The sequence below is a fragment of the Moschus berezovskii genome, chromosome 7, assembly GCF_049115385.1.
Source record: "Moschus berezovskii isolate FMDL1 chromosome 7, NW_MosBer_1.0, whole genome shotgun sequence".
Taxonomy (NCBI): domain Eukaryota; kingdom Metazoa; phylum Chordata; class Mammalia; order Artiodactyla; family Moschidae; genus Moschus; species Moschus berezovskii.
The window spans coordinates 109,965,807-109,990,288 of record NC_142466.1 but is presented as its reverse complement, the minus strand read 5'-3'; the positions used below and the strand labels follow the sequence as shown (position 1 = coordinate 109,990,288).

The 24,482-nt window shown below is 48.0% G+C and overlaps 1 protein-coding gene across 3 annotated transcripts in view; it reads right to left on the bottom strand.

Moving 5' to 3' along the window:
• Positions 1-24,482, bottom strand: part of RGS3 (regulator of G protein signaling 3) — a 139,003-nt gene that overhangs the window by 108,452 nt on the left and 6,069 nt on the right. For all 3 annotated transcript variants that reach the window (XM_088838297.1, XM_088838293.1, XM_055427634.2), the window contains exons 2-5: positions 11,007-11,057; positions 7,417-7,475; positions 6,306-6,400; positions 5,260-5,328 (exon numbers count right to left, since the gene is read on the bottom strand). In XM_088838297.1, coding sequence (XP_088694423.1) covers positions 5,260-5,328; positions 6,306-6,400; positions 7,417-7,475; positions 11,007-11,057 — 274 coding nt within the window. The remainder of the gene's footprint in view (positions 1-5,259; positions 5,329-6,305; positions 6,401-7,416; positions 7,476-11,006; positions 11,058-24,482) is intronic.

Below are 24,482 nucleotides of genomic sequence, written 5' to 3'. Positions count from 1 at the left end.
CTAGGTTGTTTTTTTTTAACTTGGTGCCTAACAGTACACGTCTAAGACTGTCCTCTTACCACAAGTTCTGAGAACACCACGACTGACGCCAGAAGCTTCAGCTTGGCTTTTTCCACATCACTGAACGAAACTTTTAAGTAGTTCAGTTCCACGGTTAGTGATGTTAAGGAGTTACTGTCAATTTTTAAATGTGATAATGGCATTGTGGCTGTTTTGTCTTTCAAGTCATCTTTTAGAGAGATCTATGGGAGTTGGTGATGGACAGGGAGGCCTGGTGTGCTGTGATTCATGGGGTCTCAGAGTCGGACACGACTGAGCGACTGAACTGATAGCTCAGATGAGATGATTTGCTTTAAACTAATCCACTGGAGGAAGGGAAAGTGGGTGAGGGCGTAAATGAAGTAAAATCGGCCACATATTGATCACTGATGAAGCTGGGCTACAAGTGTGTGAGGGTTTATTATATAATATTTTCTAACTTTGCATATGTTTGAAAATGTCTATAATTTCTTAAAAACTCACAGAACCCCAAGTCGAAAGAAACCTTTGAGAGCGCTGCATTTTACAGGTGAGGAAACTGGGGCCCAGAGCCAGGAAATGATCCGTCCACAGTCTCACAGCGAGGAGGAGTTGTGCCAGAATCTACTGCCTGAGGCCTGGTTCCCCTCGGCGCCCACCGTGCTCACCACTGGAGCCGAAATCAGCCTGCCCCTCCCAGCACTGGACCATCTTGCTCACTATGCTTTTACAGCCCCGGAAGGGTCGCAAGAATTCATGAAACAGATCCTCCCCCTTTCATCCCCTATCAACCTCAAAATGTGACCACCACATACTCAGCTGTGTTATGTGTTCCATAAAACTGTGTTAAACGTGCTGTGAGAGGTGGCCTGAGGCAGAAGCACACTGGTGCAGAAAAGGTTTGGCTTGGGAGCTTTTTATTACCCGTGTGAGCCAGTCAAGGGCACTATATCGTGGGGTTTGATGCCAGGCTACCTGGATTTGTGTCTTGTTTTCACCACAAGCTGGCTGTGTTACCTTGGGCAAGTTACGTAACCTCTCTGGGCCTGTAAAAGAGAGACATTAATAACGCCTGCCTTATATGGCATCGTGAGGATACTGTGTCCACACAATAGATAATGATTAAATACACTTAAGGGCCACACACTTGGTGGACATGAAGTGCTTGATAAACATGAGTGATTATATCACCTTGGGCAAGTTCCTTGGCCTCAGTAAATCTCGGTTTCCTCATCTCTGAAGAGACAGACAGTAGTAATTCCTACCTCTTGAGGTCGTTGTGAGGATTAAATGAGATAATGTATGTAAAGTGTTTGGCACAGAGAAGGGTTCATAAATGTTTGCTTCCTTCCTTCTGCAATCGTCCTTCACGTTGTTAAGCTGAATGTCCGTCCTTCAGAGACGCACAGTTTGATTTGAGAGTGTTCAGCAGGGCAGGGGTTTCCGGCAATGGCTCTGCCTGTCTCCCGCAGCTCAGAGGCTTCTCATTCAGAGATGGATCGATAACCATGCCTCGCGTCCGCCGAGCCGGTCACTGTGGAGCTGGCACCTCGGGCAGGGCCATCTGTTCGGAAAGCAGGCCGGTCTGCGCCTGCTCTGTCCCTCTTTGAGCTTTGGGTTGGGACTGTGACCACAAGCTTGACTGTGTTTTGTTTAATAAGGAATCTCACTTTCCCAAAATAGGCAACAAGTGGAGACACTGCCTCTGTCACGCTGCCTCCCCGGGTGCTGACTCACTTTCCCCGGCCTCACTCTCTTTTCCAAAAACCGACAAGTGCACTGCTGCCACTTCTCCAGCCGGCTCCGCCTGGCTCGCTCCGCTCTCGCAGGGGAGCAGCCACAGCAGAGGAAGTGGCGACTCCCACAGTTCGGTGTCTGCCTCCGGCACCCGCTCCACTCCTCACCTCTGTCCACTGGGCTCATCAGGCATCCTTCTATCTCTCTGCCACTCCTCCTCTGTCTGCTTCCCAGATGGCACTACTGCTGCTGCTAAGTCGCTTCAGTCGTGTCTGACTCTGTGCGACCCTACGGACAGCAGCCCACCAGGCACTAACAGTAAAGAACTCGCCTGCCGACACAGGAGACATAAGAGATGCGGGTTCGATCTCTGGGTTGGAAAGATCCCCTGGAGAAGGGCATGGCAACCCACTCCAGCATTCTTGCCTGGAGAATCCCATGGACAGAGGAGCCTGGTGGGCTATGGTCCATGGGATCGCAAAGAGTTGGACATGACTGAAGCGACTTGGCACACACGCCTCCTCGGTCTCCCTCAGGGCTTTCCCTTCCTGTGTCCATCCCTTCAAGACAGGATTCTGATGGTCCTGGGTACCCACTGTCTTCCTGGGTGCTCTCAGCTGCTCGAAATTTCCCCCCTCACCTTGGCGGCCATGGCTCCCACATCTCCACAGACCTCTCTCTCCCCTGCGCTCCAGGTCAGCAGGCATCTCTCAGACACAGCTCTCAGCTGGTTGCCCTCCAGGCACCTCCATCCCGCCCTATCCGAAGCTGTTCTCCCTTCCCCTCCAGTGCACTCTGATTTCGCTAAAGACATCGCTGGCCACCCACGAGTCATCCTTGGCTTCACCCACTGAGATCACAGCCAAATCACCAGTAAGTACTATTGGTTTAGGCTCCTAAATGCATTTGAGTCTGTTTCCCGCCTCTCTATCCCTAAATCATCTCTCACACATCGCCACGAGACTCTCCCAGCTCCTCCCCGACCTTCCAAAGACTTACCAGAGTGATACAGCTAAATACAGCCCTGTCATTCCTCTGCTCAGCACCCTTCAGTATCGCCCCATCCATCACCAGATTCCCAAACACCAAACTGGCTGCATGAGGTGCACCCTGAGAACTTGCGTAAATGCAGATTCCTCGGCCCTGCCCTTAAAAACCTGGACTTAACCAGTCTGATGTGTTACCTGGGAACCGGGGTTCCCCACAAGCATCCCCGATGATTCTGATGCATCGCCAGGATTGAGAACTACTGACCCTTTGGAGAAACTCACGCTCCAAAGAAAACCTACAGACTCATCTGTTTAGTTTACGCCATCCTCTTCATCTTATCTCCAGCCAATCCCTACTTTGTAATCAACCCTCCAGCAACACCAACAAGTTTGCAAATCCCACCCCATGCTGGCCCTGCCCTCTGCACTCTACTGAGACTGAAGACTCCAGGGTCCAAATACCTGGGTTTCCATCTTGCCTCTACTGTTCACTGCCATGTGACCTTAGGCAAGTTACTCCCTTTCTTAGCTTCAGTTTCCTTTTCTGAAAACTTAAAAACAAACATGTACCTTTCCAGGGGCTTCCCTGGTGGCTCAGAGGTTAACGCATCTGCCTCCAATGCAGGAGACCCGGGTTCGATCCCTGGGTTGGGAAGATCCCCTGGAGAAAGAAATGGTAACCCACTCCAGTATTCTTGCCTGGAGAATCCCATGGACGGAGAAGCCTGGTAGGCTACAGTCCACGGGGTCGCAAAGAGTCGGACACGACTGAGCGACTGAACAGAACAGAACAGAACAGAACTTTCCTTAAGAACTAAATGAGATAAGGCCCTGTTAACCCCTGGCTTGTGGTTAACGCCCAGGAAGTGGTTGCTCTTGTTATCAAGTGTCTTCTCCTCACCCACACCCTCGAGTCTCTGTCAGAGGTCCTCTCCCAAGCAGGAAGATCTCTGACTGACCCCATGTGTCCCCAGCACCTGCAACAGAGTTGCCACATGGGTGGCCACAAAATGGCAGCTCAATGAATGAGATCCACAGTACCATGAGCAGCAGTCCATGATACTCCACTGAAAGACAAACCTTTCGTCATGCAGGCTGTTGCTCAGTGCTCAGTCATGTCCAGTTCTTTGTGATCCCATGGACTACAGCACACCAGGCTTCCCTGCCCTTCACTATCTCCCAGAGTTTTCTCAAACTCATGTCCATTGAGTTCGTGATGCCATCCAACCATCTCATCCTCTGTCGTCCCCTTCTCCTCCTGCCCTCAATCTTTCCCAGCATCAGGGTCTTTTCCAATGAGTTGGTTCTTCGTATCAGGTGGCCAAAGTATTGAAGCTTCAGCTTTAGCATCAGTCCCTCCAATGAATATTCAGGGTTGATTTCCTTTAGGATGGACTTAGGTTTCATCTTGCTGCCCAAGGGACTCTCAAGAATCCTCTTCTCCAGCACCACAGTTCAAAAGCATCAGAGAAGGTTGAGGAAGGCTCAACTTGAAAAGTTATACTGGCTATCAAATTTAGGGTACCAAAAAGCATTAGCCCCCAAATATTCTCTGGGTCTAACCTGGTGAGTTGAGTCAATTTTCATTCACCTGGGCCCATTTTCAGTCACCATTTTCGGTTCTACGACTGTTGGATGGCTGTTACTGGCCACAGAGTCTCCCAGATTTCTTGCAATGCACCAGCTGAACGAGCCCCAGCTGCTCACAGCGGGCCACACAGTCAAGTGCTCTCACCCTCTTCCCTTCCCTCAGCAGCCAGTTCTCACCCTCACCACCCAGCGGTCCGCCGTGACTCACGACCACATCCACCTCCTGTGTCCTGGGTTGCCTGAAAGACTGACCCGTGTAGATTGTCCTGCACACAACTCTGCCGCTCCTGGCCTCCTCACGGCAGCCTGAGCCCACTGCGCGTGCTCCTGCCTCCCTGCCTGCGCTCGTGCTGTGCCCCTGCCTGCCAGGCCCTCTCCAACCTGCTACTCTCTCTGTCTCATTCCTGCGCTCTGCCCCAAGCTGAAGACCCCACTTATCGCATGAAGCCTTCCTCGGTCGCCTCAGCCCATACTTACTATCTTAGTATTCACTGCATCCTGTATTCATTCACCCAATAATCACCAGATATCTACGTGCTAGGCACTGGGCACAGTGATGACTAAGAGAGAAATGGACCCATGTTTCATGGAGCTTCTAGTCCCGTGGGGCTGAGCCCGTGTGTGCTATGACTATCGTTTGCTTCCACGCGGAGCCTGTCACCCGCTCCTGAAAGCAGGTGTCTTGGGAGCAGAAGCCACACGCAGGCTGGTTGGCATTTCAGTGGCCAAGACACTGTCCAGTTGATCCCAAGGTCTCAGCAAATGCACCTTGCTAACATGATCCGTGGCATCACCAGGAACTCACGGGGGAGGCGGCCTCTCAGATTTAACCACTACCATTCATTCACCTGAACGCTACTTAAGCCCCTACTATACGCTAGCTGTTTGGCTGCCACCCACAAGCCCAGAGCAGGTCTCCCCTCACCTGGAGTCACCTGCCCTGTTCCACACAGTGACCAGGAGGCGCTTCTGTTCGTCTTCCTCTTGGACAGGACTGCAAAGCAAACCACAGAGAGCATTAGCAGAGCCAAGCTCTGGTCCAGACCCACACAGTCCCTCATAATGGCAACTCTTGGAAACAACCTGAACATCCAACCATAAGGAGCCGGTTAAACAAACTAGAGCCCAAATAGAGTGGGATGTGAATATTTATATTCATGGAATAGTTTACATTACATTGTTAAGGATGAAAAGGAGGTTACAACACGGTATGATAGAACAATTCCATCTTTGTAAACACATGCCCACACAAATTCAAAGACCTGAAAAGAAATGCCACAAAACATCTCAGTGAGCAGCAGGACTAGAAGTACTTTCTCTCTTCTTCTTTCTGTGCACCGATCTTTTCTATTTTTCTACCATAAGAAAAATTACCTGGTGTAGTAAGGAAAATAACAAAATATGATTAATCTTCACTAATAAGAAAATCCAAAATGTCTGTTGCCTTCCCACTGGCCCCAGAGTTCAGGGAGGAGGGAAAGAAATAATAATAATTACACCACCCGACACTCTGGGTTACACTGTCTCATTTACACCTCCGCTCTCTCTGAGCTCGGTACTATTATTAGCCCCATTTTACAAATAAGGAAGCCAAGGCTCAGAGAGGTTAGCAAGTTGGGGAGGGGCGGATGGGGAAGCAAAACAGCCCTCAGCCTGGAAAATTCCTCTTGCTAAAGAAGAAAGTTTGGCCCGAGGCACAGTGGGAAATTGCCTCCTTTTTTCAGGGGCTACCAGCCTCGGGCTGGGCGTTTTAGTTCTGAGAAGCAGCCACGTGATACCTTATCACTGTGGACCTCGCTACCGGGCTGGGTGCCAGGGATGCGAGGATACAAGTGAATGAGAAAACAAAGACATCCTTTTGAAGTCACTGTCTTTCTGCTTAGATCTGGTTCTAGAGCTGGCAGACAGAGTTGTTTCAGCTAAACACTTCTTGTCTCTCCTCTCAAGGACCCAGCCACACCAGACTCTTACAAGAAGAAGTGCTCGTGGAAGACGGGATCTCTGCAGTCTGGAATGGTCTGTGTCTTCTGGCGGCATAGTCGATTATCTTCAGGGATCAAAGAAATCTTGAATTGGAGAAAAGTAAGGGTTAGATGATGTCAGAGCCACATAATCCCCTAAGCCCAATGACTGACTCTGTGTATCTCCTAGTTAGTCTTCTCCAGCACCCTTCAAACCAGCCTCTGCAGAGGACAGAATGGAGTCCTCCAGATGCTGGGAAAGAAAGAGGAGCCCTGGGCCGGAGGCACACTAGTCAGATGCTGGGACAGGGCCTCTTAGGGGTGGTTACCAAGGAGGCAGCCCCAGGCCCAGGCAGAGATGGGGTACAACCTGACCACCTCTGCTCTTCCTCTAAGCAGAGAGGTTTCCCCCCAAAGTACATAGCCTCTTGTCATCTAAGTCCCCAGCAGCTGTCAAGTGCCCCCTTCCCAGGAGGCTCCAGGTCAACATCCACCAAGATCCCCCCCCATCCACGCTCCGGTCATGTCATTCGCCGCCTGCCTCGGGTTCCCACCCTGCTCCTGACTGTGGCCTGGCCCATAGGGGCCTCTTACCAGCCTGGGGGCTGCGGGAAGAAGGCAGAGTGGTGCGCCTGACGCTTGACCGCCATGCTTTGGGAGGTGCCTGGCCTTTGGCTCCAGCTGGAAGTAGCCTCCACCCACCCACGCCCCTGTGGTGTCTCTGTTTCCACTGTAAGGTCTCCACTCAGAAGGACCTTCCAGCCCTCAGAGATCCTCTCTCCACCCCATCACCCAAACTGCCATCCTGCCTCTGGTTTGGGGGAGGAGGGGGGTGAAGATGTTGCTTTTCATTAGAAGGTTTGGGACCACCTCTGGATTTCCGCTATCCACAGGCTCAAGGTGCTCACCAGGTTCCAGCCCTTGCAGGAAGCCGGTCTCTCTTAGCTCAGGGCCCCTCGCTAGGCCTAATAAATGCCTACTGACCAAATGGTGGAACTGAAGCTGCCACACTGAATGGCCCCAGGCCCACAGATATGCTGGGACCTTGGAACTCAGTGATGGGGTCCCTCACCAACCCCCACCCCACTCATACCCACCCCGACAACCTGCTCATCATATACCTTCACGTAGGAATCACAGACGCCAGGTTCCTTGCTCATCAGGCCTTTGCCTTCTATGACTAAACAGAGAATAAAAATGGGGTGGGTAGGTGGGAAAAATCATTAGCAGGCTCTTACTCTGCATAACAACCATTGGATATTAACCCCTCTCTGGTCCAGCCCACTCCCACCACCTCCAACACTCAGGCAGCCCCTTCACTGAGACATTATAGGATTCAATTCCCTGACTTCCCAGAAGAGAATATAAAGTTTATTGAGTCTAAGCCCTCATTTAATGGCAAACATGAGGCTATGAGGTGGCAAGAAAACTGCCCAGTCACAGAGCAACAGGAATGACAAAGCTGGGTTTAGATCCCCACCTCTAGACTCCCAGTCCAGTGCTATCCCACAAGACTGCCTCCTGGGATGGAGGTGCGAGGCTGGGGAACTTAGCCTGTCACTTACTAGCCATGTGAGTAGGCTGCTTCACCCAGGAGACTGACTTTGGCCTTTTTTTAATGGGTCAATGATAACGATGGGCTAGTGATAATCATATCCACTTCACACAGTTGCTGCTGTTCAGTCGCTAAGTTGTGTCCAGCTCTTTGCGACCCCATGGATTGTAGCAGGCCAGGCTTCCCTGTCCTTCACTATCTCCCGGGGTTTGCTCAAACTCATGTCCATTGACTCGGTGATACTGTGCAACCATCTCATTCTCTGTCACCCACTTCTCCTCACACAGTCCATCCATTCCATTCCGTCGCTCAGTCGTGTCCGACTCTTTGCGACCCCGTGGACTGTAGCCTACCAGGCTTCTCCGTCCATGGGATTCTCCAGGCAAGAATACTGGAGTGGGTTACCGTTTCCTTCTCCAGGGGATCTTCCCGACCCAGGGATCAAACCCGGGTCTTCTGCATTGGAGGCAGACGCTTTCAGATTAAATGAGATCATGTGCTCATGATCTGCTAAGGTGCTTAGCAGAGTGCCTGGCAAAGTAGCTGCTCAAAAAGATTTGCTAAAGAGAACAAGGAGAGATAAAGGCAAGGGACAGGTGCGGGGCGAGGTTCATGTCTGGCCATGAATGTGAGCGTGGCTCGTTTCTCTGAGGCCTGGAGAAATCAGACAGTAGACCTGACAGAAGCTGAGCCTCTTTTCTCTTTTCTTTTCTGTTTGGTTTTGATTGAGCCCTCGGCCTTGGCTCAGACGGAGCCCCTGTAGTCTGAGGCGTGAGGCCTGGGAGGCCAAAGGAGAGAGGGGGACGGGCTGGAAGCGATGAAGGGCCTGAGACTGGGGTGAAGCCAAAGCAAACTGCGCAGGACAGATGGGCCGGGGGAGGCCAAGAAGCACTCGGCAAACACTGTTTGCACAGCTGGAGTCAGGCTCTGGCAGGCAAAGCACCCCCCCGCTGGTCCTTGGGAATTTCACCTTGGCCCCCCACCAAGGCCAGGACCGGAGGACCCCAGGCGCCTGCTGGTCCATCCTGCCTGGTATCCTAGTTTCTGTTCCTGCGTGTACCCTTCCTGTGGGTGTGGTTGTTGAGGGCAGTATCCAGGCCTGCTGAACCCTTGGGTCTCCCTGGCCCCCCGTGGAGGTGAGGCAGATCTGGTCCCACTCTCACTACACTTCCGTCTGCTGTAGAAGCCTGCTGTGCCCCTGGACACACCAGGGTATACAGTATAACTGGGACTGCGATGAGGACAGAGCAGGAGCAACAGCCCTGCAGGCAGGTCAGGGGGTGATTCCTGGAAGGGAAAAATGAGGCAAAATGAGCCTTCCTTCCTGAGTCTTGATGAGATTAAGACAGGCACATTTCTTACAAAATCAGAGGAAGGGAGACTTACTTTACAAAAGGCGTTCAAAAAGAAGGGAGGCTCAGAAACAAGGAACCGCGGATGCGAAGGCAGAAGCACGAGCAAGCACCATGTATTCAGGGGGTGAGGGGGGCACAAAGCTGGATGGAACAGGGGTGGAGGGTACCTGGAACAGCAAGAGCCAGGAAGGTGGGAGAAACAGGAGGGATCTGCTGGGCCAAAGAGAAGGGTGGGGCCCCGACAGGAGCTCAGTAACTACTTGCGTGCTGGATGGAAGGACGAACAAATGGATAAATGGTAGGTGAAGTATAGAATCCTCTGGGAGGCACATCAGACCGTCACAACCTGGTCCCAGCCACAGGCACGCCAGACAGTCTTCAAGTGCATCGAGCCCTCTCTGACCCCCGGCCTTGGCACCTGTGGCTCCCCCTTTGTGGAGGACCTGGCCCGACTGCTCCCCTCTGCCTGGCTCAGGCCCCTCCCTCCTTCAGGACGGAGTGTGGACATCACTCCCTCTGCCAAGTTCTCCCAGCCACCTGATCAGCACCACCCAGAGGTGGGCACTTCTCCTTGGCGTCCCCAGCCCCCAGCACAGGGATGTGTTCAATCACTATTTGGGGAATTTATGGTTTTCTATATTACTGAACAAACACTCATATAGGGTTATCCACATGCTGGGTACTGTCCTAAGTGCTTTACTAAAATTGACTCCTTTAATCCTTGTCACAACCCATAAGATAGGTACCACTATCATAAGATAGGTTCTAATATCACCATCCAGCAGATGAGAAGCTGAGCTTGCTTAAGGTCACTCAGCAAGAAAAGAATCAGAGCCAAGATTTGGACACAAGCAGTCTGGTTCCAAAAGCAGTTTGATCCCTGGGTTGGGAAGATTCTCTGGAGCAGGGCATGGCAACCCACTCCAGTATTCTTGCCTGGAGAATCCCCATGGACAGAGGAGCCTGGCAGACTACAGTCCGTGGGGTCGCAAAGAGTCAGACACAGCTGAGCAACTAAGCACAGTCTGGTTCCAAAAGCTTCCCTGGTAAGCTGGTAAAGAATCTGCCTGCAATGCAGGAGACCCCTGTTCAATTCTTCGGTTGTGAAGATCCCCTGGAGAAGGGATAGGCTACCCACTCCAGTATTCTTGGGCTTCCCTGGTGGCTCAGATGGTAAAGAATCCACCCACAACACAGGAGACCTGGATTTGATCCCTGAGTTGGGAAGATCCCCTGGAGCCCCAGGGCATGGCAATCCACTCCAGTATTCTTGCCTGGAGAATCCCCATGGACAGAGGAGCCTGGCAGGCTATAGTCCAGAGGGTCACAAAGAGTCGGACATAACTAAACACAGTCCCGTTCCCAAGATGGAACACTACACTGTGTTCCCATACGGTGACACTAGCTGTGACACTAGTAGCTGTGACACGTCAGTGCCGTCAGTGAACGAATTAATAGACAGGAAAGCGACAGAGAGACAGGAAAGAAAGGAAGCAAGAAGAGGGGGAGGCGAGGGACACTCTTCTGTGGCCCCACTCCAGTGGAGCCAAGGAGGATGCTGAGCTGCCGAAGACTGCTCCAGCCTGCCATGGGCTCCACATCAGGGCGGGGCCAGGGGGCAGTCTCTAGGAGTCCCAACTGAATATCCATTTTTTTTCAATGGACCCATGGCAGGACACTATACAAAGAGGGGAAAGAGGCCTTGGCCACCCTAACACTTCCACTCATTCCTGGCTCCATGCGGAAGGTCAAGGGGCCCACCCCTTCCCCAGTGAGCCCCGATGAACACAGCCATACTCACTGTGGAGCAGCAGAACCCGGTCCTGGGCATCAATGGACAGCTTCAGCTGACCTGAGGAAACAGCAAGAGAAACAGCTTCACCTCGTTTCCTTGCCAGGTGAAACATGGAGTGACACTGACAGGTGTGCGCTTTTTTCATGTGAAGCGACTCAAAGTTTCATACAGTCTCAGGGTTGAAAGGGAGCTCAGAAACCACCTTGTTAAGTCTCCTCATGGCATCAATATCTCCAGTGGTGGTTTTCCATCCTAATCTTACACTCCCCTGGTGATGGGGAGCTCACTACCATACCAGGTAGCCAAGTTAGAGTCAGAAAAGTTGTTGCATCCACATGACAGTAAGGCTAGATTTGAGAGTTAAGGACCCTGGGTGGGCCTCAGTTGGGAGTCCACACTAAGGGACTGGCCAAAGCTCTCCAGCTGTGCAGACAGCTAGGCTATGTTCTGGGAAGGCAGTAACAATACAAGGACACAGGATGAATGAGTTGCGGGGAAAGCAAAAGGAAAGAGATCAGCTGTGGGCACAGAGATCTTTCAAAGTCAATGCTACTGTCCCCAGTTCTTCCACAGAATCCTGACCTCCTTAAAGAAAAGCTAAGGAGACTTTCTCTGACCTTGGCAGAGAGATTCGCTACTCAAAGTGAGATCCAAGAACCAGCAGCATGAGAAGCATGGAAGCATGAGAAGCACCTCATGAAGCATGGGAGTTAAAAATTCCACATCTCAGGACTTCCTTGGTGGTCCAGGTGCAGTGCACCTGGGTTCGATCCTTGGTTGGGGAAGTAGAGCCCATGTGCTACATCAACTAAAGATTCTGCACGCCACAACTGGGGTCCTGTGCACTGCAACTAAGACCCAGAAAAATCAGGTTTTTAAAAAGTCCACGTCTCAAGCCCTGGCCCAGGACTACTGAATTAGAGTCCACAGTTGAACAACATCCCCAGGGAGTCGCATGCACATTAAAGGTTGAGGAGCCCTGGCCCAGGCCCACTGAACTCGAGTCCACAGTTGAACAAGGTCCCCAGGGAGTTGCATGTACATTAAAGGCTGAGGAGCCCTGGACCAGAGCACACTGAAGAGTCTCTTAACGTGTTTCTTAGTTAGGAGAAGGGCTTCTTAAGCAAGACACAAAAATGTAGAGGTCACAGGGAAAGAGATAAATCTGACTCCATGAGACTTTTTAAATGTCTGTTACAATTAAACGTATCATAAACAAATTTATGAGACAATGCAATAGAAAAACAAGCAAAGGACAGCAAATTGGAAATTAAGAGATGACAAAATGGCCAATAAACATACAAAAAGAAGCTCAAGCTCATGGGGATCTGAGACATGCAAATTCACAATAAAATATCATCTTCCCTCAATCTGACTGGCAAGAAATCTAAGAGATGATAATATCAAATGTAAGTAAATACAAAGGAAAACAGATACCCTCATGCCTTGTTGGAGGAAGTATAAATGGAGGATAATTTCTGACAATATCTATTAAATATAAATGTCCTTATATTTCAACCTAGCAATTATACTTCCAAGTAACTATCACAGACAAAAACTCAAGTGGTTCTATAACACTGTAAAAAATTGAAAATACTCAAAAAACCCATCAATGAAAATCATTAAATGAACCAATTATAGTTGTGCTGCGGGACAGTATAGGCTGATATAAAGAATGGGAGAGTCCTATGCATCCTGGAATAGGAACATTACTGAGACAAGATTATTATTTTTTTTTTTTTTGGCCATGCCAAGAGGCAGATGGGATTTTAATTCTCCAACCAGAGGTTGAACCCATGCCCTCTGCATTGGAAGCATGAAATCTTAACCACTTGACTGCCAGGAAGTCCTGAGACAAGTCTTTTAGTGGTAAAAAGCAAATCGTGGAACAATACGCGTGATATATATCTCTCTGTGTTTGGTGTGGTGTCGTGTGTGTGTGTGTGTGTGTGGGTTCTGAAAGGATGTCAAATTAAAAACAGTGATCACCTCTAGGGAATAGATTGGGAACTGGAGGGAGGGAAGTCAAGAGGAATTTCAGTCTCTCATTACTGGAGTTGTTGTTAACAATACAAATATATCCATGACCTATAGCACTTCTATAATTAAAAATAAATTAAAGAGGAAACACACGGAGAACAGACTTGCGGTTGCCAAAGAGAGAGCGGGTAGGGGAGGGAAGGAATGGAAGTCTAGGGCCAGCAGAGGCGAACTATTATATGTAGGATGGACAAACAACGAGGTTCTGTTGTATAGCACGGGGAACTATAGTCAACATCCCGTGATAAACCCTAGTGGAAAGGAATACATATACACAAAACTGAGTCACCTTGCTCTACAGGACAAATCAACACAACACTGTAAATCAACTATACTTCAATAACATTTTTTTAAAAAACTAAAGAGGAAACAAAGCAGGAAAGAAGAGAAAGAGAGAAAAGGGGGAAGCAAGAAAGAGAGGGAGAGGGGAAACATGAAGATAATCGAAGGACAAGGGCTGGAATACAGATGAAGAATTGAGGGGCTGCACGAAGTTTCTCCTGTGGCTTTCACGATTTTTATTTTTAAAAACACAATATAAAAACAAAATAGAATATCAGGTCATCCTCATAGGCATCCAGCAGCTCTCCAGAGAGACAGAGAGAGGACCACACTCTTCGTCCTCAATGACATGTGGAAAAATCGTCTCTCAAGTCAAATAGACTCCTCCTAGAACCTCAAGAAGCCACTGAACTCCATCTACCCAGTGGACACAGGGCCTGCAGAGAACCAGTGCATCAACCAGAAAGTCTGTACTGCTCCATCCATGACAACACTGTTTAGCAGTTATCTGCCTCTGCTTGATCACCCCCAGGGATGGGGAGCTCACTTCCTGAAATGAGAGCTCTTTCCTTTTTGAGATAAGTCTGGCTGTTCAATGCCCCAGCTCTATAGAGTCAAATGTGGTCTCTTGGTACCTTTCATTGACTGGACCTCACTCTGCAGTCTCTAGGCTCTCTTCTTTAGATCAAAGTCTAAAGTCTCTCCACCATTCCTCAGGGCACAGTGAGACATCCCTCATCACCCCAACTCTTCACCTCGGGACATGCCCCATGAAACTGGGCTGGTGGCTGGGGTTCATGCTTTGTTGGTGGCTGCAGGAAGGGCAGGCAGAGCACAGAAAGGAGGGAAACTCTGCATCTATAGCTCTGCAGCAGTCCATCAACCACTGCGATCTTGCCTCTCACACTCTGGACTGCTTAAGCTACAGTCCCAAGCAATTTAGACTCCAGCCAACCCTGATCCAGCTCTTCACCCATCAGAAACCTCTGGTGCTTTCCTGCCCGGGACACTGATCTCAGACGCCCAGGAGGCCTGTTCCAGTTCCAGCCCCAACGACCCTTGTCTCTCAGAGCCACAATGTCCTTGGCTGTGGGGTGGAGTAATAATAGGGGTTATCACACTCTCTGAACTGTGTGGGAATCAGATAATGCTGGAGGGTGAGGAGGTCCTTGGATGAAAGGCGCCAGGAGAATCCACAGTATTATTAGCACAAAGTCTGAGCAATTACCACTTTGGGGCTCCCTAGAGCTGAGAAACCTACAAAAACTGTCCGATCCAGTGTAGGGTGGGAGAGGGAGGTTGGCAACAGACAACAGAGCCAGCAGCCATGGATGGGACCTCATCAACCCAAAGGCATCTGTGTTTAACACATTTTTTTTCCTGAAACTCTACCAATGCAAACTCTGCACAGCCTTTGACTGTGTGGATGACAACGAACTGTGGAAAATTCTTAAAGAGACCACCTGACCTGTCTCCTTAGAAATCTGTATGCAGGTCAAGAAGCAACAGTTAGAAATGAACATGGAACAACAGACTGGTTTCAAATAGGAAAAGGAGTACATCAAGGTTGTATGTTGTCACCCTGCTTATTTAACTTATATACAGAGTACATCATGAGACATGCCAGGCTGGGTGAAGCACAAGCTGGAATCAAGATTGCCGGAAGAAATATCAATAACCTCAGATATGCAGATGACACCACCCTTATGGCAGAAAACGAAGAAGAACTAAAGAGCCTCTTGATGAAAGTGAAAGAGGAGAGTGAAAAAGTTGGCTTAAAACTCAACAATCAGAACACTAAGATCATGGTATCCGGTCCCATCACTTCATGGCAAGTAGACGGGGAAACAAGGGAAACAGTGTCAGACTTTATTTTGAGGGGCTCCAAAACCACTGCAGATGGTGACTGCAGCCATGAAATTCAAAGACACTTGCTCCTTGGAAGAAAAGTTATGACCAACCTAGACAGCGTATTAAAAAGCAGAGACATTACTTTGCCAACAAAGGTCCATCTAGTCAAAGCTGTGGTTTTTCCAGTAGTCATGTATGAATGTGAGAGTTGGACTGTGAAGGAAACTGAGCTCCAAAGAATTGATGCTTTTGAACTGTGGTGTTGGAGAAGACTCTTGCGAATCCCTTGGACTGCAAGGAGATCCAACTAGTCCATCCTAAAGGAAATCAGTCCTGAATATTCATTGGAAGGACTGATGCTGAAGCTGAAACTCCAATACTTTGGCCACCTGATGCGAAGAACTGACTCATTTGAAAAGACCCTGATGCTGGGAAATATTGAAGATGGAAGGAGAAGGGGATGACAGAGGATGAGATCGTTGGACGGCATCACCAACTCAATGGACATGAGTTTGAGTAAGCTCCGGGAGTTGGTGATCGACAGGGAAGCCTGGCGTGCTACAGTCCATGGGGTGGCAAAGAGTCGGACACAATTGAGCAACTGAACTGAACCAGTACAAAGCCAGCCTGAGTTCAAACACATCAGGCTTCCCATGGCCACTGGAACCACTGTGCTGCCCAACACCTATCACCTTCCAACAGCACTTTCCTGAAAATTGAAACCAAGAAATCTCCCAACACAAGGGGTCGCTAATTCCATCTGATAAACTTCTGCTGGGCCTTTGCACAAAGGCCTGAGGGAGGAAGGGTCAGTCTGAACAGTGCCTGCCCTCAGGGAACTCAGAGCCCAGGGGCTAAGGACAGGGCCCTGAGCAAGCTCAAGGGTGGAGCCAGAGCCGAGGACAGGCCTGGGGTGCAGACTGACTCAGAAACCAGACGAGTCTGCACAGTGCCACACAGCTCCCCTTCCAGGCCCTGCAAGCAGGGCTCCTCAGGGAAGGCCAGGTTGCCTACAGCCTGTTACAGCAGAGAAACCAAACCCAGCAGCCCAGGCTCCAGGCCCCCAAGGGCAGTACAACCCTATTCCAGGCCATCCTCAGGCTCACAGATGAGGGACGGTAAGATGAAGTGTGGGACCCTTTCCCAGCCATGCCACTCCTCCCCCTTAGCCCAATCCATCGAATGTCTGTTGCTGTGGTTCAGTTGCTAAGTTGTGTCCAACTCTTTGAGACACCATGAACTGCAGCACACCAGGCTCCCCTGTCCTTTACTACTTCCCAGAGTTTGCTCAAACTCATGCCCACTGAGTCGGTGATGCCATCCAACCATCTCATCCTCTGTCACCCCCTTCTCCTCCTGCCTTCAATCTTTCCCAACATCAGGGTCTTTTCCAATGAGTTGGCTCTTCGCATCAGGTGGCCAAAGTATTGGAGCTTCAGCTCCAGCATCAGTCCTTCCAATGAATATTCAGGGTTGATTTTCTTTAGGATTAACTGGTTCGATCTCTTTGCAATGCAAGGGACTCTCAAGAGTCTTCTCCAGCACCACAGTTTGAAAGCATCAAGTCTTCAGTGCTCAGCCTTCTTTATGGTCCAACTTGAACATCTGAGGCTCCTGAAATCACCTTGTCCAACCTTCTCATTAGGTAGCTGGAACAGTCTTACCCAGAGAGAGAAGGTAAGTTGCCCTGGGCCAAGGGGACCAAAGTAGGTCAAGCCTGAACTAGAGCCCAGAACTATACCCAAACTCCTTTCCTGTGCACAGAACTGGTTTTCCAAAACACTCTTCTGTGTACCACTGCCTCTGCCAATGAAACCCTGGGGTCCAGGAGCAGAGAGAGCCATCAGACACATGACAAGGCTTTTCCTTTGCTTAGAAGCCAAGAGGAAGCCCAAAAGAGGGCAGGCTCCAAGAATGTCTCCAAGTCTAGAGAAATGCGCCACCAGGAGGAGAGGAAGTCAGGCTGAATCCCTAGGGCCTTCAGCAGGTTTAGGTACCAGCTCATCAAGCCCTTCACAAGCCCCCAAATCTCTGGTCTTATCAATATCCCCACTTTCTCCCCTGGCTCAGGGTGTGGGCTGTGAGTGTGCAGGAAGTTCAGGCTAGAGGACCTGAAGTCATCCTCATCGGGTGTTCAGGAGCACTGAAAAAGGCCCAGCCCCAGTTTCCGTGGGGCTACAAGTGGGCACCAGCTCTGTCTTCAAAGGGTGGGTGGCGCCAGGTACCCAGAAAGCCTGAGGAATGCAGCAGGGAGCAGGAGTCCAGAGGCAATTGGAGACCAGAAAAGCCCCGTATGGCAGGAGAAATGATAGATGAGAGTGAGCTTCCAAAAGTGCAGGCAGGGATGGCAACAAACCCAAATTCTGCTGGGCACAGGACTTGGGGATTTCGGGCTCATTGGACACCGTGGGGATAAAGGTATAGAAGCCGGCTAAAGAAATTCCATCCAGCAGATCTTACTAAGTAGAGGACCGCAGGAAGATGAGCTCTGACTCTCAGGACAACATCAGAAAGAGACCTACCCAGAAAAGGAAGGAAGAAGATGAAGGTTGCAGACCACTGCTGGATGCAAGGTTCAGCAAGACTGTGTCCTAGAAGGAACTCATGCCACCCAGGGGTGTGTAGAGAATACAGCTCTGAGGGACTTGTCTGCCTAGCATGGAATAGCTGCTGCTGCTGCTGCTGCTGCTAAGTCACTTCAGTCGTGTCCGACTCTGTGTGACCCCATAGACGGAAGCCCACCAGGCTCCCCCTTCCCTGGGATTCTTCAGGCAAGAACACTGGAGTGGGTTGCCATTTTCTTCTCCAATGTGTGAAAGTGAAAAGTGAAAGTAAAGTCGCTCAGTCGTGTCTGACCCCTAGCGACCCCACGGACTGCAGCCCACCAGGCTCCTCCATCCATGGGATTTTCTAGGCAAGAGTACTGGAGTGGCTTGCCATTGCCTTCTCCGAGCATGGAACAGCAGTCACCTCCAAACTCTATTCACCTCTAAATCAATTAAGAACTGCCATGTTTTGAAAGCCACAGGAAGGAGGATGATAACAGGACAAACGCACAAAGAGGCTGGGTCTACATGGAGCCAATTGCTAACAATCAGAGAGGGTTATGTTATCAATTTCACTCCCTGCCCTCCAAGGGAGAAACGGTAGCTGCAGTGGCGCTGAGGAACTGGAGCCACCCAGCTCTTAAGAGGTGGCCCTGTAGAATTTCAGGTGTCTTGTTTTAAGGAGGAAGAATCTTGAGTTCCCTTTGGGAAAAGTGGCCCTGGTGTTTAATGGTGCCACGACTGAGTGACTAGGCACTCATGCATGCACGCTGGCAGAACGACAGTGAGCAGGGCGCTGCTGTGGCGGAATAAAAATTTTGATGGGTCAATCCAACCCCATTCATCTGACTCTTTGCTTCCTGTGAAATTTGACATTAATGTGGCTCCCCAAGCTGATTTTCCTTCCAGTAGCAGATTGCGCTGCCAGCACGTCTGATAGCATCTTGACTGCAACTTCTGTGAGAGAGTCTCAGAAAAAACCACCTTACTAAGCCATCCCCAAACTCCTGACACACAGAAACGGTGAGATTAAAATTGTTTGGTTTTTTTAAGCCAACACTTAGTGGGGCCCCAAGTTATGACACGGTAGATAACTAATGCATACTCATGTTTTCTCCAGAGTTGGATGACATAAATTGGATCTCAATTCTCAAGCAATGTTTCAATTTTAAAAACTGTTAAGAAAATACACTTCTAAGATAAATCACTATAGTTTGACTGAGGATAAAGAAGACTTCCAGTTTTTGAGGTCCTTGATTTTCTTAATAAAGAAGTTTAAATGATTTAAACCATACTCACTACTACCAAACTGCAAAATCTGGAAATGTCCCATATTAATCCAAGGACTCTTGAGAGTCCCATGGACAGCATGGAGATCAAACCAGTCAATCCTAAAGGAAATCAACCCTGAATATTCACTGGAAGGACTGATGCAGAAGCTCAAGCTGAAGCTCCAATACCTTGGCCACCTGATGTGAAGAGTTTACTCAACGGAAAAGACCCTGATGCTGGGAAATACTGAGGGCAGGAGGAGAATTGGGTGGAAGAGGATGAGATGGTTAGATAGCATCACTGACTCAATGAACATAAATTTGAGCAAACTGTGGGAGATGGTAAAGGACAGGGAAGACTGCCGTGCTGCAGTTCATGGGATTGCAAAGAGTCAGACATGACTTGGCAACTGAACAGCAACAACAACAAAACCACAGCTAAACACAATTCCACACAGGACTGCAGCTCAACTCAATCTCAGTCCCTAACACTGAATTGATGTCATTCCAGATTGCCAGTGACCTCAAGCACCTGACAGAAGCAAATAAAGATCATTTTAAAGGAAGACATCACTCCAGGTCTGTATTACGAAGAAAAAAATAAGTCTGTGCCTGCCATTTGTAATAGACAGGGCACCTAAAACGTAAAGAAACAGGAAGATTTAAAGAAACATGATGGAAAGAGATATGTAATTATCAACCGAAAGAAGACTAGCCATCTATGTCAATGTCAGGAAAAGTAGACTTTATCGCCACTAGAAGTAAAGAGAAGACTTCAAACAATAAAAGATCACAATAATAAGCATTTCAACTCATCAGAAAGATGATAATTCTAAACTTGTATGTGCTTACTATTGCTTCAAAATACATAAAGAAGAAAATGACAGAACTAAAATGAGAAACTGATAAATTTACAGTCATAACAGGAATTTTAACCCACTTCTCTTAGTAACTGATGGGGGAAAAAAATCAGCAAAGACAGAATATGTGAACAACAAAAGTAGCGAACTTGACCTAAACCTGACATATACAAAGAACCCTACACCCATCTACTACAGATCTTTTCAAGCACAAACAGAACATTTATAAAAATTGACATTATGCTGGGCCATCAAAGGACTGAAAGGATGCAAAATACATTGGACAAAAACTACAAAAACCCCCAATACATAGAAATTAGGAAATATACTTCCAAATAACCAATGAATTCAACAAGAAATTGCTTGAAAATCAGAAAATATTTTGAACTGAATGATAAAGGAAAAAAAAAACTACACATCAAATATAAGACTTCTGGATTTTGGCAATTTTAACCCCAGGGAAAGTTACACAGTGTTTGCTGCATGATAAACCACTGAGCTGCACATCATTTGGAGGGACACTTTTCTGTCTGTGTGCTACATTTCATAATAAAGAATTTCATTTTGTTTTGTTTTTAAAAAAAAAAAAAAACATAGAGGGCTCTCCTGGTGGTCTAGAGGTTAAGGTTCCATGCTTCCACTGCAGGGGGCAAGGGTTTGATCTCTGGTCAGGGAACTAAGATCCCACATGCCATGCGTGGCATGGCAAAAAAAGAAAGAAAAAGAACATAAAAAGCAGAATTGGAAAAGAGAACAAAGGGCTACTGACAGGCTCCCAAGCAAATGGTCTCCAATCGACAGGAAAGCCAAAAAAGGCTGAGGACCCTGACCAGCAAATGACAAGCTCCTGAGAGATGTTAATGGGTTTCCCAGCCAAGCCCAGGGACTACTGCAGGCTCAGGGCATCAGGGTGAGCCAGGGGCAGCTGGCAGGGCCATGTGGCGGGCCCCCAGTTCAGGGCCTGACTTCTCACTGCCCAACATATCATCCTCCTGGCATCTGTTCCCAAGCTTCATTCTCACTACAGAAAATGGACTTTTTATCTCTGTGGCTTCTAACGTGAGTCAGAGAAAGGAGAGGGGCAGTTCCCAGCTCACATGGTACCAGCACAACAAACAGAAAAACAAAGACAATGCCCAGTAAGTTAAGGACACTCCTGAGTCGACTCTGCCTTCACATCTTGCCGACTTTGTCCCCTCCAGCGAACTAAGGATTCCGGGCACTTCCTCTAGAGCCGACACGCAAAGCTGCTACCCACAGCTTTTTTCCTGCAGGTTCATTTGGGGAGAACAGTTCTAAAGAGAGGTGGGTTGTGTCTTCTGTCACCCAATGTTCACAGTTCCCTGCAACCCTCAAAACACGTCCAGACTGCCTATCAGCTTCTGGCTCAGACACCCTGGAGGAAAGGCAACCTGCTGTCTTCCACGACCACTCACCACATTCAGCTCCTGGACCGAAGCCCAGGTAGGTTAATTAGCTGTTGCCTCAGGCAAGCTAATAAGCTGGTATCCTTTCAAGAAGATACTCTTTAAATATTTATCAAACATTATTATGAACTTGGGTTTATATTTTCTATATAAAATATTGTGCCTAAGATTCACATAGAAACTCAGGAAATCCAAGATAATCAAATAATCTTGAAAAAGAAGAAAAGAGCTGAAAGATTCACACTTTCCAATTTCAAAACTTACTACAAAGCAACAGTAATCAAGACAGTGTGATACTGGCATAAGAATTTTGTTGTCCAGTCGCTAAGTCATGTTGGACTGTGCAACCCCATGGACTACAGCACGCCAGGCTCCTCTGTCCTTCACTGTCTCCCAGAGTTTGCTCAAATTCATGTCCATTGAGTCAGTGATGCTATCTAACCATCTCATCCTCTGTTGCCCCTTTCTCCTTTTGCCTTCAATCTTTCCCAGCATCCTTCCAATGAATAGACAGACAGATCAATGGAAAAGAATTAAAAGTCTGAAAAGAAACTCATGTATGTATGGTCAATTAATTTTCAACATAGGTGCCACGACCATACAATGACAATATAATGGCATTTTCAACAAATGATCCCAAGACAACTGGATACCATATACCCACGAGTTAAGTTGGATCCTTTCCTCACACCATATACAAAAATTAACTCAAAATGGTTTTAAAAAAATACTTTTTAAACTCAAACTCAAAGACCAAAACCTAAGAGTCAAAACTATAAGACTCTTAGAAGAAAACAGTTAAATCTCTGTGATCTTGGATATGGCAGTAGATGCTGAGATTTGACACCAAAAGTACAAGCAACAAAATGTAAAATGGATTAACTGGACTTCATCAAAATGAAAAACATTTGTGCTTCAAAGAAAACTATCAAGAAAGTGGGTCAAAAAAGCCCCAGATTGAAAAAAAAATTTGTAAATAATTTATGATAAGGGATTAGTATCTAGCACATACAAAGAACTCTCAGTGGTAGGAGTTTAATCACTCAAGTCATGTTTGACTCTTTGTGACCCCACAGACTGTAATCTGCCAGGCTCCTCTGTCCATGGGATTTTCTAGGCAAGAATACTGGAGTGGGTGGCCATTTCCTTCTCCAGGGGATCTTTCTGACCCAGGGATTGAACCCACATCTCCTGCTTGGCAGACAGACTCTTTACCACTGAGCCCTTGCAACTTAATAAAAAACAAATAGTCCTGGAATCAGGGCTTCCCTCATAGCTCAGTTGGCAAAGAATCCACCTACAATGCAGGAGACCCCAGTTGGATTCCTGGGTCCAGAAGATCCACTGGAGAAGGGATAGGCTACCCACTCCAGTATTCATGGGCTTTCCTTGTGGCTCAGCTGGTAAAGAATTTACCTGCAATGAGGGAGACCTGGGTTCGATCCCTGTGTTGGGAAGATCCCACGGAGAAGGGAAAGGCTACCCACTCCAGTATTCTGGCGTGGAGAATTCCAAGGACTGTATAGTCCATGGGGTCACAAAGAGCCGGATACAACTGAGTGACTTTCACTTTCAGTCCTGAAATTTACTATTTAAGTTAAATTTTAAATTAAATGGGCAAATTATCTGAATAAACTTTGGTAAATATATAACTAGTCCATAAGCATATGAAAGATGCTCAGTAGCACTGGTCATCAGAGAAATGCAAGTCAAAACCATAATGAGATACCACTTCACATCTACTAGGATGGCTAGAATCAAAAAATCAGACAATAACAAGTGTTGGTGAGATTGTGGAGAAATCAAAAACCTCAGCCTTGCTGATGGAAATGTAAAATGGTGCAACCACTCTGGAAGAGAGTTTGACAGCTTCTCAAACAGTTAAACACAGAGTTGCCATTTGACCTAGCAACTCGTGTTGCTGTTGTTGTCCAGTCAAGCAGTCATGTCAACTCTTTGCAACCCCATGGACTGCAGCACACCCTGCCTCCCTGTCCCTCACCATCTCCAAGTTTGCCCAAGTTCATGTTCATTGTATTGGTGATGCCATCCAGCCATCTCATCCTCTGACACCCTCTTCTCCTGCCCTCGATCTTTCCCAGCATCAAGGACTTTTCCAATGAGTCATCTGTTCATATTAAGTGACCAAAATACTGGCTTCAGCATCAGTCCGTCCAGTGAATATTCAGAGTTGATCTCCCTAAAGATTGACTTGTTTGATCTCCTTGCTGTCCAAGGGACTCTCAGGAGTCTTCTCCAGCACCACAGTTCGAAGGCATCAATTCTTTGGCATTCTGCCTTCTTTACGGTCCAGCTCTCACAACCATATGTGACCACTGGGGAGAGCATAGCCTTGACTATATGGACCTTTGTTGGCAGAGTAATGTCTCTGATTCTCAAAACACTATCTAGGTTTGTCATCGCTTTCCTGACAAGAAGCAATCATCTTCTGATTTCATGGCTGCAGTCATCATCCACAGTGATTTTGGAGTCCAAGAAGAGGAAATCTGTGATTGCTTCCACCTTTTCCCCTTCTATTTGCCATGAAGTAATGGAGCCGGATACCATGATCTTAGTTTTTTTTTAATATTCAGCCTTAAGGCAGCTCTTTCACTCTCCTCCTTCACCCTCATCAAGAGGTTCTTTAGTTCCTCTTCACTTTCTGCCATTAGAGTGGTATCATCCACATATCTGAGGCTGTTGATGTTTCTCCCACCTATCTTGATTCCAGCTTGTAACTCATCCAGCCAGCATTTCTTATGATGTGCTCAGCATATCGGTTAAATAAACAGGGTGACAGCAGACACCTTTGTCATACTCCTTTCTCAATCTTGAACCAATCAGTTGTCCCATACAAGGTTCCATACAACTGTTGGCTTCTTGAGCCGCATACAGTTTTCTCAGGTAAGATGGTCTGGTATTCCCATCTCTCTAAGAGCTTTCCACAGTTTGTCATGATCTACACAGTCAAAGACTTTAGTGTAGTCGATGAAACAGAGATAAGTATTTTTCTGAAATTCCCTTGCTTTTTCTATAATCCAGTGAATGTTGGCAATTTGATCTCTAGTTCCTCTTCCTTTTCTAAAACCAGCTTGGACATCTACAGTTCTTGGTTTGCATACAGTTGAAGCCTAGCATGCAAGATTTTAAGCATGACCTTAGCATGGGAGATGAGTGTGACTGTCCGCTGGTTAGAACATTCTTT